At 40.8% G+C, this 21,279-nt stretch overlaps 1 protein-coding gene across 2 annotated transcripts in view; it reads left to right on the top strand.

Annotated features, from left to right (window-relative positions):
- Positions 1-19,750: 19,750 nt before the first annotated feature.
- PRMT3 (protein arginine methyltransferase 3) overlaps positions 19,751-21,279 on the top strand; it is a 62,492-nt gene continuing 60,963 nt past the window's right edge. For both annotated transcript variants that reach the window (XM_074884830.1, XM_074884829.1), the window contains exons 1-3: positions 19,751-19,824; positions 19,945-20,074; positions 20,804-20,886. In XM_074884830.1, the coding sequence (XP_074740931.1) occupies positions 19,800-19,824; positions 19,945-20,074; positions 20,804-20,886 (238 nt within the window). In that variant the 5' untranslated portion in view covers positions 19,751-19,799. The remainder of the gene's footprint in view (positions 19,825-19,944; positions 20,075-20,803; positions 20,887-21,279) is intronic.

Raw genomic sequence — 21,279 nt, 5'->3', positions numbered from 1 at the left:
ATCTCTTTTGACTACAGATGTGAAAAAACTGATAGAATGCCAGTCTTAGATATGACATTTAGGAGCTGGTATTGTCCCACTGGACATGAATCAGTAGCCTTTGGTTCTGACCAGTTTTGAAATGCATGCTATCCATTTTTTAAAGAATAATACAAAAAAAGCTAGAGTGATTGTTTAAAAAAATGTATTTGTGGGAGCGCTAGTAATGATATTTAGCTTCATTTGCTTAAAAATATTTTGCAGAACAGGACATTCAAACAAAGAAACAAAGGAAATGGTAGGGATGTAATTTACCCAAAGTCATATATGTGTGAAATCAGTGCTGGGGCTAGGAACAGTAGTTGGATTTTACGATCTGTAACTTACTCCTTGTCTAAACAGTTATTAGCAGCGTTGAATAAGATCAGTGTGCTCAGTCTAACCGAATGCAGCAGAACAAGTAGGGGGAATGTGTGTGGAGAAAAGACAAAAAACTTCATCTAAAAAGTATATGCTTTTAACCTATGAAATAGGACCCAGGTCTGGATATTCCAGCCTCCCCAAGCTTGGATGAAGGTTTGGGGTCTGTCATATAAAAGGTTTTTATTTATTCTGTTATAATGACCTGTAATTTTGCTGAGGTTTATCTTGCTTGCTTATAGTTGAAGAATGACCATCTGGAGGATGAAGAGTTAGAAACAGGGGTTTTAATCTCTTTTTACTACCTGAGTTATGAAGATGGTTCTGTGGGAATAGTGGCCTATAGTAAATCCTGACAAGATCAGGTCAAACAGAATTTCTTACAGAATGCAGCTAAGATTGTAAAAGGTCTGGTTTTCATCTAATGTAGTTGGATGGGTGCTCCTGGGTTGATGTTAACTTTAAAGAGCTAATGTGCCTGAAATAATTTTTACTCAAGTGTTATTATTCCGGCCTAACTGAGGTTTTAGATAAAACACGTGAATTACAACAAATGTGCCATCCTCCTAGATAAGAGATCACTCTAAGAGAAATTGGGACTGCACCACTCTTATTTGTCTTGCAATGTATTTCCTTTCCCTACGAGACAGCTAGTTGTGGAGCTGGAGAGCGTGGCTGGAGAAAGGTAGAGTGAAACAGTGGATTTGTAGAGAGAGCAATGCCTCCTGTTGCCAGCTGCAGGTCACAAGAGGGAGGCAACACATTCAGCCCCCAAATGTGTTAGATTATATGGTTATGTATCATCCAAACATCTATTCCACTGATGAAATGGATGCCTTCCCAGATGAGCTGCTGCTTTCATAGAGTAATGCTGTTGCCGTTGTATAGTTATGATCATAGACAGGTAAGATAGAAACAATTTCCTATGTGTAGAAGACAAACTAACAAAAGGTAAGAATTATGCCCCTCTTCTCATCTGAGTGAGATTCAGATATCACTTGCTTCAACAGAAATCTCTGAGGCTTTAATTTGTGTGAATATCATCCAAGATTCAGGATTTAGCTCTCCTTCAGATCATCCATGGCATTTATCTTTAAAAAGTGAACACGAGGAAAAATTCTGTAGTATACCAGCTCTGTCAGGAGCAGTTGTGTCCTCAGCTCATTAAGGTGTCTGTCGTTAAAAGGCACAGAATGCGGCCTTTCTCTTACGTTGTCGCTTCAGTCTACACAACAGACAAGAAGCCCCACACCCACTTGCAGGGATGATTCAGACATTATTGGAGCATATAGCTATAGAGATAACACATCCAGCCCAAACTTCAACACCAGGGAGATGGGCAACCTTGCTCGACATGCAGGTGCTTCTGTGATTTCTTCTAAACTCCCATTGATGTTTTAAAGTGTTAAAATTCGAGTAGGAGACCATATTCTCCTGGTCCTAATCTTGCGGTCATTGATATCAGTTTCAAAGACTGGTTGTGTGAAGAAATGGGAGACACTGTCTGTGGAGCTAGGGCCATATCCTGAAATGGTTGGGCCAGACACCTTGCAACCTGTGCAAGTTCTGTCTCTGAAGTCTAGTGGTGACCTCCTTGATCAACCTGGGCTTCCCCCTGAGTCCTGCCCAACCCTGAGCATATGATCTTTTCCCAGAAAATGAAGTATTTTCAACTGTGCTTATTATCAACACTATAATAAAACATTTTTTTTAAGGCTATCCTTATGAGAAAGTGCCTTCGTTTCATATTAAAAGCAGTGAAATGAATAATGCAGTCAGTTTTCACTGGTTGGATGTATTTTGCCTACTTTCTCCATTGTTCTTCCACATTATGAGAGGTATTGAATCAAGTTGGGGTTTTTTTCATCCTTCAACTCCCCTGCTCCCTGACAGAGCTCCTAAAATTATATATTCTTTACTGCTTTCTAAGAAGATTACTAAGCCAGCTGACCCAAGCAGCAGTGGCACCAATTAGACATCATTCAAAATTAATAACCACTATGATGATAACAAATCAAAAGATTGGTTCTTCTGATGGGAGAATCGTTTTAATTAATTTAATCCTTGTTGAAAGATCAGCTGTGCACAGTCCTGCTCACCAGTGGGGCCCATTTGTCCCTGTCTGTCCCCGTCACCTAAAGCCAGTGAATATGATCAGTAGCCAGCACTTAGGGAACAATAAGAAACAGATTGTACTGTCAGGGTTCATTAAAGATCATCATTAGTATTCCAATTTAGAAACAGTCAATCTATCCTAACCTTTTACCAATTCTTTTTGGCTGCTTTTGTGAAGTTTGGTTCAGCTGCTAAATGTAAAAACGCTGTGCAGGCTTTTTTAAAAAAGCAAGCTGGATCTCGCTGATGCCTGTCAGGCTGCAGCTTAGGGACAAAGCTCGGGGGAAATACGTGTTATGCAACTGGGGTCTAAATGATATCATGTGCAGCTGCTTATGATCTGAGTATTTATGGGCAATGAAACTTTCTTAAACTTGAAGCTTAACAATGACGAATGGAAATGAAATTGATATGGCACTTTCTTTCATCCCGCCGTTGGGAGTTGGGTTTTTTTTTGATCCCAAGGGTGTTTTTGCAGCACTAGCATGCTGGCTGGGCTCTCCCGCTCCTCTCCGGCGGCGTGGGCTGCAGAGGGCATTTCAAGCATGTTGATGAGGGAGATGGAATTTGAGATTTGTTTGCAGTTCACTTTATCTTTTCTACTGAGGTCAGATTGCTTTGTTTGTTTGTTCTTGATTCCGGTGGCTGGAAATAGTTATGGAGAAATGGATTATAGGATTTTGGGATATATTTCTGTATGGTCATCCCTTTATCTCAGTCACATCCTCTGGCTGTGCAGGAGATGTATCTTGGATCTTAGTTTTCAAAACAGTTTGTCTGCCAGGCAATGATCTCATTACTCTAATATTCTTGACATTTATTATTTGTTACCCTTCACAGTTGTCCAGCCAGCTTCCTGAAGATGGTGGGAGGGCATGGATGTTTTGGGAATGTTCTGCCTGAAATACCAACAGAAAAATACAATCCTGTCATTTTGAATTATCTATTAGAGAAGTGCTTTTAAAAAAAGGCCCGATGAGTTTGGCTTTTTCTGACAGGAGAGGTTTCACAGTGATGGCAAATGAAAGAAGATTTAGACTAGTGAAATAGGGAAGGAGTGAAAGATTAATTTTCACATTTCTTTTTACAACCCCCCCACCCCCCTCTTCAAATTTGATTAACAATTAATAAATGTTATTATGATTATTGTAATAGAATGACAAAAAAAAAAAGTATGAATTAATGTAGTCTCCATAAAAGTTCAGAAAATTTTATGTAGTTTAGTATTACTTTATTTTTTAAATGTTTTATACAGTTCAGGAACCCTCTTGGGGACAATTATTTGCAATAACTGGTGGTTCATTGCATCCCCATGAAGATTTCTGCTGTTTAATTCCATGAATAAGTGGGCTTTTCTATAAACAAAAATAGTCACAATGAAAGTAGATACTTCTTAAGAATAATCTAGCTCAAAATCTAGTCCTGCCACCCTGCCTTATTTAAAGTTTTCCAGAACCAATCCAATAACAGTGAAAACATTATTTTTTCAGTCAGTTGCATTAGTATGGAAGAAAAGAAAATCCTTTGGTAGATTGTTGCAGCTGAAACCAATGTTAATGAAGATTCTGTGTGAACTTGATCAAATTTCCTTTACTTTTATGTTTGTTATCTGTGGGGGAAAAAATAAAAGCTTGGAGGCATCATTGTTTTTCTCTCTGAGGAAATATAAAAACTTAATTTGTTGAAAAAATACAACACTGAGGTAACCAAACCACAAATGTTTTGCTGGATGCTTTTTGCTATGTATAAATTCTTGTACTGTTTCTCTCTTTGACAAGATGGTTTTAGTCAAAATTCAAAAGGAATTATAGATTTTATAGGTTAGCATTTATTAATTGCAATGGTATTGGCTATGCAAGTAGCTACATTATTACGTTAATTAACAGCATATATTGCAGTGGTAACATGTATATTGTTAGGAATGCAGATAAAAAAATTCTAGCATCCCCCTGAAGAATGTCAGTCTTTCAAATGATTAATATTCTGTAGGTCCTTCCTTTTTAAAATTTGTTTATAATTTTCCAGTGACTGCTTTGATTATTTTGTTAGCTTTGCAAATGACAAACCTGTTACAGAAGGAAAGGCAGAGGGAATAATAATGTTGCTTCATGCTGGAGATGAACCAAGGAGCCAAAATGATATGTACTAACTACATGACTGTGTGATTTCTTGACAACACTTCAGTCTTAATGCTTAGTAAGCTGTAATTTGAAATACAGAAAAAGTAAATACAGAAAATATATATTAAGATATAATGCAGCTCACTAAAACATTAGCTAGAAATGCTCATAAAATAACAGTATAAAATAACGGCCACAGATATCATCAATGATTTCTAAAATTTCTGTATATCTCTCTATGAATATACATATTCCACTATTGAGTATATATATTCCAAGGCATAAAACCATCCATGAAAAGGCTCAAACAGAAACAACTAAGTGCCACAAATGGATGACCTACAGAATTTAATGAAAACATATTCCTGATTAAGAAGTATTTCAGCACAAAAATTTATCTGCTGATGTGGCTACAACAGATTCTGTGAGATCTTGTGTAATGCCCCTGCATGTTATGCATGCTATGTGGTAAAATATCTCCCATGTCATGTAGCCATGTGCTCTAAAAGTTTCTCAGCACTGTGCTACGCGATGGGATCCAGACCTTGAGCAGTGCTGCGGAGGTTTCAGAAACACCCCATTCCTCGGGTTCTGCAGAAGGTAAGAGCCTGGTTAAAGTCAATATCCTGATAACAACAGACTGTTCACACTAAATAGTTGACTTCGCCTCAGTGTGCTGGGGGAAATAAGAGATGTGCTTAAAAAAATCCCAATTATTGGACCAAACAGGATAATCTTTACTGTCCCAAATTACTCATTTACTTCAGTGACTATTCTGTTTGTGTGGTATTAGTCATTTACTTTGCAAAATGCCTTTTCAGTGGGGTATCTGCTTGGAAGACATACTGTGAAATGAATACACTAAAATAAACAGAATGTGACAGTGGAAATACATTTTACAGAGGAAATTTGAACAAGGAGGCTGACCTATCAGAAGGGATCAGAACAAATCTGCCAAAAGGGTTTACCAGGAAAAAAATAATTGCTAAAGTTTGTGGTTTTTTGGTTTTTTTTTTTAAAGTGGTTATTTCCTTTACCTATTTCACACATTTTAAAACCATGCAGCTACAGTGTCTACCTCAAGTAAGATTTCTAAGATGTATTTAGAGGTGTACATGAGTTGGCATCCTGACTGACTTTTTTTGATGCCTTTGAGCCCAGCTGTTCGTTTAGGTGCAGTACAGATAAGTCCAATACACCAAACATTAGCACTTCCAGAGTGAACTAGATCGACCAAGCTTGAGGAGAGCATTACAGGGAGAAACCAGAAGCCTTCACTGGTGGGAGAAACAAAATCTGTGAAACCAGAGCCTACCTGTGGAAATTTGCCCTCTTTTTCAGTTTAGTTTCTATGTTGCAGTTTTGCCTTTTCGATCAATACCAGGATTTTTTAATTCCCTGTTGAAGATTGCATTAAATTGTGGGCAGAACTTTTAGTCTTCATTTCCAGTAAACAATTCATTCCATTAGCAATGAGGTTTTGCTCCCCGCAAAATTCTGGGGCATCTTCTAGCACTACCCTTTTATTACAGACTTAAAGTCTCTCCATAGGCTCTGCCTGTCCTGTGTTATACAGTCGTTCTTACGATGTTGAAAAAGACCGAGACACATGTGAGAAAGCAACTTGATTTATTTTATTTTAATCTCAGACCCAGGATGGGGTCCCTTGACTACAGGTGAGAGGCTACTGCACTAACCCCTGCCTTGCTGAAATTGGTATTCAGCATATTTGTTACACGTTAATACCAACTGCAGTTTGGAAGAAGTTTGAAGAGCTTTATCTTACAGAGCTGTTACTCAGTGCCTTTGGAGAGATCCATTTCAGACACACTTGGTCTGCTGCCGAGTTCGGCCTAGGGCGGCCTGAGCACTTACAAATTACTCCAGAGGGATTATGGGTGACCAGCACCTTCCAGGATTGGGTCCCCAGTGGCACTGACAGATCCACTTTCTTACACTTAGGGAACATTTGCCACCTTTCCCTTCTTTTCCCCCCCCCCCTTTCCCCCCCTTTTCCCCCTCTTCCCCCCTTTCTCCCCCCCTCCTTCCCTCCCTCTTTCCCCACGCCTTTTCCTTTTTTTCATTTTCTTTTTATTGTCTTTTTTGTCTTTTTTTCTTTTTTTTCCCCCTTTTTGATTTTTTTTTTTCCTTTGGCAGTATAGTTACTTGTTGCACGTGCAGAGGTTGAGGAAGATATATTTATTTTAAAAAGTGTGACTACAGGTGGGCTGTCAAGTGTAATAATGAAGGAAAGAGTAGAAACTAACTGGAACAGAGGCTTTGCTTAGATTTGGGCTGAACTTTATGTCGAATACCATCTGCTTCATAGATGTTTGAATCCAAACTAGAACTGCACTGCCCTCCTGCGTCCACAGCAGAAAAATCGCGTGTGAAAAGGAAAATGTTTCGGGAAGAATCACTGGTACAGAGGAAGCGTCTAGTTTTGTACGAGGACTTAAATAAAAAACCCAAAATATTTCCTGTGCCCGGCTACTTAGAAGTGCATATAGGCAAATTAATTTTGCCTGCTCAGGGCAGGTGCTGCTCTCAGTTTCATCCAAAACATACAGAAAAAGTGGATAGTCCAAACTGTTTGCAGTGTTTTCTCCAACTATGCATTCATCGCCTAAACATCTGGAAGTTTTGCAGGATGCTCTGCTTGTACAGGCAGCCAGTTCAGGCTCCAGTGAAGCCTTGTGCAAAGGCTTTAGGGAACCTGAGCGTTTTATAGCTGTTTTGGATTCCAAAGCCATCACTGACAGTACATCCCATGGTAGAAAGCTCCTAATGCAGATGTGAGGTTGCCCAGTTATTTCTTCTCACCGCCCCAAATACTGGGTTCAGCAAATTCAGAAATTTCTGGAAAGCAGAAAGGAAGGGCTCAAGCTGAAACCTCTGAAAACCAGGATGTAGAACACAAAGGTGTCCATGCAGCCTTCATATGATCACTGCCAGAGCTGGCAACAAGAGCCTGCTGGCTTTAGCCAACACACTCCAGTGGCCTTGGCTGTGTCAGGTACAGCTACATTAAACAGCCTGGAGGTTAATTTGAAGGGCTTGGCAGAGCTGGCCAGGGATGTGAAATGCTGGGTGGCAGAGTGTGTCCCCAGGTCACAGCTGGGTGGGCTGGACGGCTGGTGATGTGCCAGCAACCCCTTCTCCTGGTCCTGCTCATAGCAGAGTGGGCTCGCAGGCTCCTGGAGCAGCAAGAGCTGTGGACTGTCCTGCCCCCTGCCTCTGCACCTGCACCGCAGCTCCATCCATCTGCTAGTTCAGAAATAAAATAGTCCCTGAGCATTAGAAAAACGAGGTCTAGAACAATCTTTCCATGAAAGGCTACGAATAAGAAGAGCAACTCATTTTAAAATGAGAGTTAGTGCACTTAAAAGGAAACAGTGGCCTGCAAGAATAAGTAGGTAGTATGGGAAAATCTACCGAAAGTTGTTGCTTGTTATGGAGTGCCCTCTGGTGCTGTCTACAGATCTGGGGTTCACTGGAGGGTCACGCGCTTTCTCGTTTAAGTAGTTCAAGCCACATATTGAGTGGAGCTTTCCTCCCTGTGTTATGGCAGTAATAATTTGGTAACGTCTCTTCAAAATGAGTTAGTTCCTAGAAGGCAAGCGCAGAGACCTGTGCCTAACAGAACAGAAATAATGCATGCAGGCAATGAAAGCAGGAAACAGGACACCAAACACCAAACTTTGTCCAGTATTACTGAAAAGGGATAAGCAGGACAGCTGCTGGGGAGGCCAGATTTGGGATAAAATAGCAAAATATTAGTTCAATAGGGTTGTACCAGGTTTACTGTAATGGTAACATAAAAGTGCTGATTCTCATTTTTTGAAGTTTTTTTGAAGACGGAATCATTCATTTTTTTGCAATCACAGATTTCTTCTAGGGGACAAAAGTGAAAATAATATTAATAGAAGAATTATTTATTGTCAAATATTTCTAAGTATGGAAGCTGAAAGTCAAAATAAGCCACTGTCTTTAAAGCCACTGAGACTCAATTTTAATGAATTACTGTATATCCAGAGGAATATGTTTGGGAATTACATTCCCTGTTTAAATTCTACTCTGGATCTGGGTCTAGATTTGTTCTTGACCTTCTCTGATGGTCATATTATTCAGTTCTGGGATTTTAAAGTTCAGAAGACAAAACTTGGTCATACAAATCATATGGCCATTAAAGAAACCAAGTCATATCTACCCAAACCAATGGTTAAGAAACAAAAATGCCTGATCAGTTAATAGCAAAAACTGCATAACTGCTGTCTCCAGTGTGCTCTGAATGTTGCCAAAGAAATGAACCAGTGGTTTGGAGAACTTGAGCAAAGCAGTAAATCTCCTTCCTGCTCATGTAACTTGGACAACAGCTGCTGAGCGTCTGCCTGGGCTGCCAGCTGTATGATTTGGCTACCAGTCAAAGAGGTCCACTAAACAAGTTGGGTTACCTAAATTTTGTACCAGTGCACAAGCATCAATGAACACTAATGGTCAGTTTGCAGAGGCAGGTGACCCCTAGCACCAAGTGAAACGTTGGAGGAATTGCTCTAAATTGTGACAATTTGTAATGATTTCTCTGGGGAAGAACTCTGAAAAAATAGCACACTCAGCCTGACAGCAAAAAATCTTATATTTACATTAGTCAGTGGTTTCTTAGGAGCAGATCAATAAACAGAAGCAAGAGATGCAGAAGCTCTTACATCTACACGACATTAAGTTCAGCCTTTCAGTACTTAAAGGGGGCATATAAGAAAGGTGGGGACAGACTTATTAATAGGGCCTGTAGTGATAGCACAAGGGGTAATGGTTTTAAAGTAGAAGAGGGTAGATTCAGACTAGATATAAGGAAGAAATTTTTTACAATGAAGGTGGTGAATCACTGGAGCAGGTTGCTCAGAGAGGTGGTAGATGCCCCATCCCTGGAAACGTTCAAGGTCAGGTTGGACGGGGCTCTGAGCAACCTGATCTAGGTGAAGATGTCCCTGCTCATTGCAGGGGGGTCAGACTAGATGAACTTTGGAGGTCCCTTCCCATCCAAACCATACTATGATTCTGAGTTCAAGAGGCTTATACATCAGATCAGATTTAGTCTGGTTCCCTAGATTCACTATCTGCACCACACTTGTGGCTTGGAGCTGTCTGAACAAGTGGTTATTGGTTCAGACCCTGAGTTCTGCTGGGGAGCGTGTTTGGTGTGCACCTGGAGTGGAGACTCTGGTTTAGCGTCCTCTGAAAAGACTTTGGTGTGCATTCACCAAAAGCGGTCTGCACATCCAAATGACAAATCAGAAATGGGAATCACTTCACCACCATATTGCTGCTCCAACACAAAACAAAATGCTTTGGTAGATGCAGCCACTGCAGTCTTGACATGCAGTTGAGTCTGTAACCCAGCATTAAGTTAGGATAGACAAGAACTAAAAAGCTTTCTATCCACGGTGTATTAGGGTAAATTAAAGAGTGTAGAGTTTTGTGCTGCTCTGCATAGACTCCTCTCAATATCTGAGTTGGCTTGTAGACACTGCTGCAGATATACCCAGACCTCACAGTGCAGCAAGAACTCTTCCTGATTGTCAGTCTTTAGCACCTCTATACGATGGTGGTGCGTTTTGTACTGTGCTGTCAAAGAAAATCTTTCAGGTTCAAGTACTCCTTACAGAATGACTAGGTTAAGATTAAGATATTAATCTTTTCCACATTATTACACAAAAATAATTTTATGAAAAAACAACAAACTCTTCTTTTGCTGCAAACAGTGTGTGCTGTTGCACGATACAACATCTGCAGATTGTTGCTGTGCAGAATAGCCAGCTTGAGAATATACTGAAACCTTGTAAAAGGTTTGACACAAAATACATATTGCTTGTTCAAATCTTGAATCAGCAATCACTTTCTAAAGTTACAATCATTGGCCTTAGAAATATAGGTTTTGGAAAGGAATTCTAAACTATAGTAAGTGCTTACTGTAGCGAGTGATATTAATTTTAATGTTGTTTCTTGTTAATTCTTATTAAGCATACAAAACTGAAAAACATTCTTCAACATTTTAGGCCCATTTTTACCACTGGTAAATGCAACAGGGTCATGCACAGTAGCCGAAGAAAGCGTAACAAAAAGTTGATGCTTTATTTGGCTTGGCAGAAACTTTCATGTTCCATTTAAAATGTCTGAGATTTAAAATGCCAACTTCCTTTGAAAATTATGAGGTGTATTTTTTGTCCACTGTTTTGATGAATATTTTTGATAGGATAGATATTTCTCCTAACAGAAAAATGTATTGAAAGAAGAGTTTGATATAAGCCTATAAAAGACCTTAGCTTATATGAAAGAACTATTTGAAACAGATACTGAAAAGTCAAATTTGGAGCTATTTTAACATTACACTCCAAGCAGATATGTTCACAGTACTTGTACCAACTTTTGACAGTTACTGACTTGAAATGTTGCCTCTGAAACTTTACATTTACAGTCTGTTTCAGAGCGGGTACTCTATTGTCAAGGCTGACTTAGTAAATCCATGTTTTCTTTCAAGAGACATCCCAGAGGATTGTATCAGTTGAAGTAACTTTTCCCTTTCTACTTCACACACAATCTGGGTATGTTAAGCCCCCATACAGAAAGTATAAAATGTGTGTTTAGTCCATTTTGGGTTTTAGTTAATTCCTTCAGTGTCAAAAAGAACTTCTACTAGCGTTAGCTGTGTTGCACTAAAGAGTCAAGGCAACCCACTCCAAGATTTGTGTGAGGCAGGGTATGTGCAACGTTGTTGAAGCATCAGGTTACCAACAACCCTTCCTTCCCTGTTGTTGCAGAGGGACTATGTTCTATAGGAACAACAACTCAGCAGAGACATTCAGAGAATAACCCAGACCTACAAAGCCAGCTCACCAGGCCTTGAAAGTCAGCATCTTGTTTCTGGGAGCTTCATACACTCAGCATGTGCCTACCGGTCCTGCCTGTCTGCCTTGACCTGGTGATTTATACTATCTCATGTAAGTGAACTGTCATTATATTATCAGCTACCATCATCAATGTCTCCAGGGCAAAGGCAGGCAGACAGTAGGCTGAAGCAAGGATGGGTAAATCCAAGAGGAACAGTGTTTGTGATGCTGTTCTCCTTGTGCCTCACGGAAGATACATCCATGACCCAACACACAAACAAAGGGATCATCAGAGTCTACCAGGCGTGCCCAAGCCTGTGTCTGTGACTTGAACATGAATGGTACGTTATTCAATAGGGCAACTGCTAACTTTGTTAGCATTTTATATATTGTAAATCAAAGAAGCCTACTTCTCTCTTTCTCTCACTCCTTAGTCCCCCAGCCCACAGACTAAGCAAGAATTTACAATGTAGCTGTAAAAAGAAAAGGGAAGGCTCAGAAGCTCTCTTAAGTTTCAAACTGATGGATTGAAAGTGGAAGAGCTAGTAAATCTGCTGAAGGTTGGGTGGCATAGGTTTAACCATGTTTAAACTGCAAAACTTTGACATTTGTAAATGTCCAGTTAAAGGCAACTTTAAAGACAACAGAGCTCTTTTGCTTTTGTGGCTTTGCTTACCAGCTACAATGTCCCATATCAGAGCAGGAGGGTTGGGAGGAGAGGGGAAAATGCATCTGAAATTTAGCAGCTTAAAAAAAAAAAAAACCCAAACGTTTATAATCAGCTTGAGAGCTCAGTGGATTTGTGAAATCGTTTGGGATTAACAGGCTATTGATTGCTAATAAAACAATATTTAGCTTTGTCTGATGAACAGCAATGGAAAAAGGTGTGGGCACCTTGTCAAACAAGACCCATTGAGGACGGATGATGGGTTAAGTGTGGGGGTCTGAGTGGCAGCGTGGGTGCCTGGTCTTCAAGGAGAACTTGTCAGTTGTTAGTAAGGCTGGTGAAAGGAAGGACGCCAGCGCCTGATGGCTGGGGTAGTATTGATGCAAGTTAGCTGACTAATCAGATTGAAAAAGTCCCATGGTATTTATGTCACTTTAATTTTCATCAAACAATTGGAGACGACAGCACTCTATTAAGAAGAGGTTGATCCAGAACTAAAGCTAAATAAATTAGGGTCTCAGTTTAATCAAATTATCCCTCTACTGGCCTTGGATTAACTGAGGGAGACAGCGTCGGTCTAGGCACTTTTCATTGGCTGATTTATTTATTTTTTTTTTAAAGAAGCTGGTACAAAGAATGGGAGATTTAACACACATAGCTACTACTCATAATACCTCAAACAAGCACCTTTTAAAGAAGCGGGAATTAATATTTATCAGGAGAATTTGCAGTTTTACTGAAGGATATTTCCATTTTTATCTTTAGTCTTATTCAGTGAAATGAACCGAAAATGAGGCAAAAATCTGTCAACAAAAAGCTAAACCCAGAGAATTTGTAACAAGCTGGCACAAAAATGGAAACACTAGCCTCATGCTACTTTGTGACTTCTTGTTTGATTCACAATAGATAGTTTCATTTACCTGCTTTAAAAATCATTTGATTGCACATTTACATTTTGCTGTTGTTTGCTTACATTACTTGTGCAGGGTTAGTCATTCTTTTTCCTCCTTCCTACATTCTTTAGACCTCTGAGAGAAGTCTTAGAGGTAGCTAGATCGTCTCTGAGAAAATAATTTTCCCAAGCTGTCCGGTATCTTCCCCTGCAAAGTGTTTTCACTAGAAACATAGCAAGGGATAGTAACTATCTTTTCAATACTAGTAACATGAAATCCTGTGTTTATAGATACTCTACATAGATTTAACTGAACTGTTGCAATAAATCTTTCAAAACTTTAAACTCCTGAAATATTCCCAATCTGTGTGTTGTCAAAATCATTGTATAAATCTCTCCAGTTTTCTAGTTATAGAAATGAAAGTAAAATAGTACATCCTGTGCTGCAAGGAACTAACTGAATTCATCCCCGTTAACTATGAAATTTATTTTTGGAAAATGCAACGTGATGGATACTCCCATCTTTGCTGGAAAAGTAAACATGACTTTGCAAGAAAGGCAGTGTCAATGGCTGTGGTCCTATGCCTGATTCTACTTTCTGATTTGTATCTTTCTCTGACTTCTAACTTGTTTTTATCTGATCATCATCATCAATATTGCTCCTCATTCTGCTGGGGCAGTCACAACTGAGGGAAAGTGGAGCTGAACAAAGAAATACTTGTATTTTTGTTACATCCATTGAAATGGAGAGACTGGGCTGGGCTGTGATCTAATGGTCACTAAGGTAAATCATTTACACTGCATATGTGATAGACATGAGAAGTATGACTGTTTTTTGTTGGTCCCTATTATCCTTTAATCTACAGAATTTCACACTCTTCCTCTACTTGCATTTCAGTTCTGCTCTTAAAGATATTCTTATCAAGTCCTTGGAAATCTGGGCACTAAGCCCTAAGATTCCTTATGTAGCTATGAAAACATCTACTAACACTCTTCGTTTAGGATTTCTAAATTTTTCTGCAGCTATGATATTGTTATTTCAAGCTCAAACAATTTGATCCTTTATTTTTATGGCACCCTTCAAGTTTTCACTGTCTTCGGTCTGTTGCTCCTCATGAACACAGACCAGAGCTAGTTAGTTCTGGTGAGCTTAGCCTTCTCAGATGCTCAGCCCCTCACAAGAACGGCTTTTGTTTCAAAGTAACTCATCTAGGTATTTACATCCAAAGTTTGCTAAATGCTTAACAACCACTGTTGTGACACTAAGTATCTTGTCCACATTAAATAAAAAAATTATGTGCCAAACAGCTGATTTTGAGGGTTTGTTTTTAAAGTACAGCCCTCATAGTTCCACTAGTTTGACCTGTTAGTGATCTGAATGATGCCTGTTTTCACTTTTTTTTTCACTGTGACTGAATAGAGATCATATATTTTCATGGCAAGATGTGGTCCAAGGTAAACATTATACTTCAAATGGGGATAGGATTTCTTTTGTAGTTTACAATCTTTTACTCTTAAGTCTGGATATTTTTTCCCTGTAGAAACACAGATATTAACAGATAGAAAAGTCTGCATTACTTACAAATGCTTTCTCTGTGAACACTGGTTTACCCGTAAGATGCTTACAAGTACTTCTATCTGCATTTACCTTTTGTACATCAACAGTGAAAGTAACTCTCAAGATCACTGATTGTCTAAGCCTCTGAGTATTTTTTTTTTTTTAACATTATCTGGTGGGAATTATCTCAGTTTGATCCCAGTGGTCTGTAGCACCTGAAATTATCCTGTGTTCCTCAAGCTGCTGCACAACGCACGTTTTATGGAGGCACTTCTGTAGGTGCACAAATGTATTTTATCTCAAGGTATTATCACTCCTTTTTCTACATTGTAGATTTGCCCTAATTGCAGAGACTGGTTTTGCTTAATCCTTTACTGAAAAGGGTCACTTGCAGTATTTGTACCAACAGTGCTACATTTCTGGCTGTGCATTCCTGCTATTTGTCGTTCCTCAAAGCTGCTAACTGAGAAGTGCTGAAGTGCACTGGCCTAACCAGCATGTCTGATGGGGCCTAAACATCAGAGGAAAGAAAACAGCTCATCTAATCAGTTTGCTGATCTGATGCAAGAAAGTGGGGAAGAAGGTGATATTTGTATTTCCTTTGCTTTTCTGACAGGTTGAGAAATGCTGCTTTAATGTTAAAGCAGAGAAAATAGAGAAAGAATGGAGGGGACTAAAAACTAACTGTGTAATGTACTGAGTCCCATACTTCGTAATGTAACACTAACCCTAGTTCCAGGGTGAGCTTTTGTTAAAAACAAGACAAAAAAACCCCAAATCAGACAAAACAAAAACCCCCAAACAAAAAAATCGCGACAAACCAAAATCTGCCCCTGCCCAGATGAAAAAAATCTGTTTTGCAGCCCACATTTTCCCTTGGCAGCCCCTTCCAGCTCCACTTCAGCTGCAGACCTAGGCTTGCTTTCTCTCTCAAGCTTAAACCTAACCCTACCTTCAGGGCAAGCTCTACACAGGGTCCCCTAGGCTTTGCCCAGATGAAAAATATCGCAGTCAGATATCTTACTTCAGTATTATATTAAGGGGAATAAGGCCATAATTTTATAAAACTTTTAAACTGACTGAGCATGTAAATTCATATTAGCAATTCTGCTTTCAGTATCACTCATTTTTCCTGATGATAGGAATAAAAAGTATTTTTTGACTAGAGCTTCTTCCCTCTGTATACTAACTGACACTCAAATTTTCTCATTTATGTTTCATTTAAATCTTTCCAAGGTCTTTATTGAGTCTAAATTCACCCTTTGAGAGGGTAGTAAAGGTGTAAGGAAGATCACTAGCATTAATGATGTTTTACTTGCAGTGATGCCCTTCTGCAAAATGTGAGGTTTCTGTACCCCTTTCTGTTGGACCTATCACTGCTGCAGCTACACTTCTCATTGCTGTGCGATGTTGCAAAGTGACAGCTTTGTGAGAACCTCCTCATCACCACACATCTTAAAGACTTAATGAAAAAGCCACAATCTGCTTTTAGGCTGCTTGCTACAAAGAGTTTGCATCATTAATTTAACAAAAAAATGCAACAAACTGGGATGGGAAGACTGAGTGTGAGAGAGTATTTGTGATCATACTCTGCTTTTGGGAGTGTCATTCTTGGCACTTACATGGAGCAGGCTGGGTTTAGTATCCAAGGAGTGCAGTGTAAAATTTCAGATGGTTTGGACTTTCTAGATGGAAAATGCTTTTGAAAAATCATCTTCAGTCTTGAGTTTCATGGTTCTGTGCAGTTGTCTGTTCTGTTGGCAATGCTGAACAGTTAAAATTGAAAAAATATATAACTCTGATGACATGACTGACTAAAAAGTAATTTGGTTTCTTAATATTAATTTTTAAACATTTTCTCTCTCTTTTTTCTAATATATCTTACACAGGGTAACGTCATAGCCATTTAATAATAGTTTGCTCAAAAATGTTTCATTTGTTTCCTACACAATTTGTGTTAACGTACTTTCTTTTCTTCTGAATAATAGCAAGCACTGTGGTCACAAAAGAGGGATGAAGGTAGAGAATAAAGTTACACATGCTTGGAAATTCAGATGAAGCAAAGCCCACAAGCGTTGCGTTGATAACATATTTTGTGTGCGAACACTCTCTAACAGCCTCCCCAGTCTTGTGTTTCCAGATCTGGAAAAAAGTTTGAAATGCAGTAAAAAAATTGTAAATATTTGAAGTTTCTTCCCCCTGGCCCGGATTATGAAATAGTAATCCATTACATTGTAAATCTTCCTGTACCATGCAAATCCCTTTACAAGGATTAGGAGATTGTAACAAAGATGATCATATTTCAAGAGGTACCAGTGTAAGTTATACGCTTCTGCTGAAAGGATTTCATACAGTCTTCACCCAACGTGTTATATACACTGACCCAAATGAACAGGTGCTTTACATGTATTGAGAATCTTAATTCACACAATAATAAAAAAGAAGATTCGGTTACAAGGCTGTGCAGCACATCCAGTCTGCTGCTCTCTGAGTGGACTCAACAATAGCTGAGGGTGTGCAATGGAGCAAAGACTATGCAATCAGTGACCCCTTGCCCCTTTGGTGGGGGAGAATTTCAGTAAAACACAAAGAAGCTGCTGTTTCTGCTTTTGCTGCTATCAGCCTGGGCACTACCGACAGAGCAGTGGCTGTTTCAAATCTATTTCTGCGATTAGCTGCTTGAGCAAGAACAGAGGAAAAGTGTCATTCTGCGTCACTCTTGTTTCTTTCACGGGATCAGACCCTACTTTGGGAGAATAAGGTAGAAGCATCCGACATGCCTAGAATTCTTCTGTACACTAAGGGTATGCAGCATTTTGCCAGCATTTTGCACTAATTCTAATTCAATCAGTGGTACTGAGTCACTATGGAAGGAAAAAAAATTCCATGAGAAGCATTGTTTTACACCACTAAGTAGCATTTGCAGAATTGGTGTTATCTTGTCATACCTATAGAAGTAATTCTGAAGGATATGGAATTTAAAAACAAAACAAAACAGAATTTGTGAAGAAGTCTGATTTAGTAGCTCTTAGATCATTTCTCAAACCTGTCATTCTGGTCTTATCTAAAACCAATTTCTGTATTTATATTTTTCAAGTCCCTTTGGATTTGCCTATAACTAGGCAAGCCTAATCTGTTTAATTAGTACCATACTTAAAAGCCTCCTTTTTTAGCTTTGAGAGATAGGAGGGTAAGCAAAAGGGAAAATTAAACTGCATGGGACAGATTTAGAAGTACAGATTAGAAATCAGAGATTGCAATCCAGACAAGTAAATTCAGACTTTCAGGTTTCCTTCTTGAATTCTGCATACCTCTCTTTTTTTTTTTTTTCCCTACCGATCTATTCAAATCTCTATATATCTATATTCAGCAAAGACGACACGATTTGCACTCTAAAAATGAGACTAGAATCTGACCCTTGGTTCCACCCCTCTAGAAATGACCAAAAACTGCAGTGATGAAGATGATGATGGTAGTCCCTCCGTTGAGCAACAATTAACTATCATGCACTAACCAGCACTTGGTACCTCCATTTATGCTACATGTCAAGACTGGGTGCTGTTGGAGCTTAAGCCTTTGTAAAATAAATATAATGTAGAAGAGCTTCTTATGAAAAACAAGATTGGAGATGAAAAGGGAGGAGACTATTGCCATGTCTGCCCTGGCAAGTAGCATGGTACAGCAAGAGTAGCAAAACATTTGATGTTGGAAATCCTGTACCTGGATGCTTCAAGATTTCAACTTTGGGCTAGCAGCTGCAATTTTGTCCTTGTGGCCTGCAGTTCTGGGGCAGTCTGGTAGTTTCTTTTGAAAAAAGAACCCATTCGATGTTTTGTGAGACCATGCTGTGATGGACCAAAGCATGGGAAGAGGGGGAGTTTGGCAAATCAGCTTTTAAAGGTCGTATTGGATCTGCTGAAGTGCCAAAGCACAGGCACCATAACTTTGCTAACTGAATGGATAAAGAAGAATTATTTTCAACCTACTCACAGATATCTGATTTGATCAAAAAGCACAAGATGCTATTTTAAAATGACTATAACTCTTTGCAAGTCTGGATCATCTGTTTCATTAATTTGACATACATAAATCAACAAAAAAATGTGACATACGTGATACCTAAGGAGGTGCAGTTGTCTAACAGTTGTTAGGAGATAGGGGAGATTTCAGAAGTATCCTTGTTTGGTTACGAGACACAGCACAACTGCAGTATTTAGCCACCTGCTTCAGACCACTGCTAACAGGATGCACAGCACATCTCTGTTCTTGCAGTTATATAAGGTGGTCAGGTTCAAGGTGAAACAGTAATTTCATTATTTTTTGAATTATTTGTAGTAGCACAGATGCAAATTTATACACTTGGATGGTACAAATTGGAAAAATTCTAGCTTTTGCATTTCCTCCACTGTGTCCTACTTAGGAGCACCATGGAAACCAGTTAGAAGGTAGTTTGGTTCTGAAGGGATGTGTGTTTGTCGGGTGCAAAATGAAGAGAGAAAACGAAGGGGATTCTAGGTAGGTTACTGAATGTCAAGCACTGTCTTCTACAGATGATGACCCTCAAGCTCGGTATGTAATTTTTTTTAAATCACTTCTTAATCTCTGCATTTGAACAAGGCCCTCGGTTACAGAAATCTGTTGCTAACCTCTGTTTAAAAGCAGGTACACTTGTTATTTCCTTTCCCTCTCCCATTGCAGTCACGGTGTTTGTGAGGAGCAGGACGCCGGCTACCAGCCCGCTGCCAAGCGCCCAGAGCACGGCTGCTCCCCCAAGCAGCAATCACCGCCTCTAGTGCGGGCCGGCTGCGGGGACGACCCGCGACCCGTCCGCCTGCTGCTCCCTCCCACGAGGCTCCCAGACCCCCAGCGGAGGTTGCCGCCGTGAGGACGCTTCAGGTGGAAGCGGAGCGGGGGGGCCGTGGCCTCGCCCTTCCCTGCGGCCCGGCCCCCACAAGATGGCGCCGCCCCCCGCCCCTTGGCGGCCGGTAGCGCTGCCACCGCCTCCGGCCGGGTGGAAACGAGCGGTGGGCGGCACCGCTCCGTGGCCGGAGGGCCCCGCCAGGGGGCGCGCTGACCCCCTTGGGCCCGCCCCTCCGCGTGACGTAGAGGGAGGGGCGGGGCGGCCGCCCGGAAGCGGCGCACGTGGGGCGGCGGCGCGGCTATGGGCTCGCGCTCGGCTTTCGCAGGTGGGTACCCGCGCCCTCCGCCCCCCCTTCCTCCTCTTCCTCCTTCTCTTCTTTTTCTTCTTTCCCCTCTCTCCCCCCGCCCCGCCGGTCAATAACGGTGCCTTGCTGTGGGCTCCACAGGCGCCGGCGGGCTGCCCGCCGAGGAGGAGATGCCCGAGCTGTCCGACGGTGAGGAGGCCTGGGAGGAGGAGGAGGAGGAGGAGGAAGGCGCCGCCGAGGGCCTGCGGACCCGCTGCCTCTTCTGCGACAGGTGGGGCGGTGTGGGGAGCCCCGAGGGCCGCGGCCCGCTCTCGCTGTCCCCGCGCTCCCCCTGCCCGGCCGAGGGACAGCCTGAGGCGCAGTTGTAGCCGCGGGGCCCCGGGGGGTGGGGCGGGGGGGCGAGTGCCCAAACTCAGCCTGCGGGGAGCAGCCACCTCAGAAACATCGGTAGTACGTGGTTTGTGACTGTGCTGTATAGCTTATTGGTCTTACATACGGCCTTTCTAGAGCTAAAGGTATGTTAAATCCAGGCTAAAGGAGGGAGTAATGTGGAAGGCAGGTAATTCCTCTCTCCTGGCCCAGAAGCAGTATGGAAGCTGCTCTCGTGAATTCTGTCATCTTTTCCCATCGTCGGTAAATAGATGAGAATTTTTGTTTTGAAGTAGCAGATCTAACCTGTCAACTCGTCTCTTATATATGTGGCTCATAGATTTCAGCTTTAATGCTGCCTTTTCTCTCAAGGGGGTTTTGAGGGTTAATAGGGTTTGTGGTTTTGTCAGAACTTTAGCATTTATTACTTTTTGCTGTAAAACGTTTTGCAAACAAGGTAAAAGCTTCTTCTTGAGGTATGCAGGTACGTGGTGCCTGTTCATTTTTTCTCAAAGGCAAAAAATGATGTTCTGAACACATTGCCTAGTAGGTCAGAACAGATAAAACTCTTGTGAGTGTTACAACTTCTAAACATGCTAATACTGTATATTTAATAATTTGTTATTTACAGGTTGTTTAGTTCTGCTGAAGACGTGTTCTCCCACTGCAAAACAGAGCATCAGTTTGATGTGTCTGATGTGATCAAGAAACATGGTAAGTTTTTTTCACGACTTGTCACTTCCTTCTGTGTATCAGCATCTCATTTAAAATAAATTGTGAAGATTAGCTTGTTTCTAGTGGATTTCCTGGTTGTAGCTGAAGATTCCAAGACTGAACAAGATAGGCGTTTGTAGAATGCTTATATGTTATCTTTATGCTGGCTGTTTCCCGTATGCTTTATCTACTGGTAAAGCTCTTGACTAGTAGCAGAAGTAAGACTGATCTCTGCTGGCTTGTGCTGAGTCCCCACTGCCTACTTGATGGACCTGAGCCAGCCCACTGCATGCTGGAGTAAGAGCTATTGCCCTGATCTGTTGGGATCCCTTGCCCGACTAGTGACACTGTAGTTGGGCTCAGGAGCTCAGCAGAGACCAAGGTGGATGTATC

The sequence above is a fragment of the Strix uralensis genome, chromosome 15 (genome assembly GCF_047716275.1).
Source record: "Strix uralensis isolate ZFMK-TIS-50842 chromosome 15, bStrUra1, whole genome shotgun sequence".
Classification (NCBI taxonomy): Eukaryota; Metazoa; Chordata; class Aves; order Strigiformes; family Strigidae; genus Strix; species Strix uralensis.
This window is presented reverse-complemented; position numbering and strand designations above follow the sequence as displayed.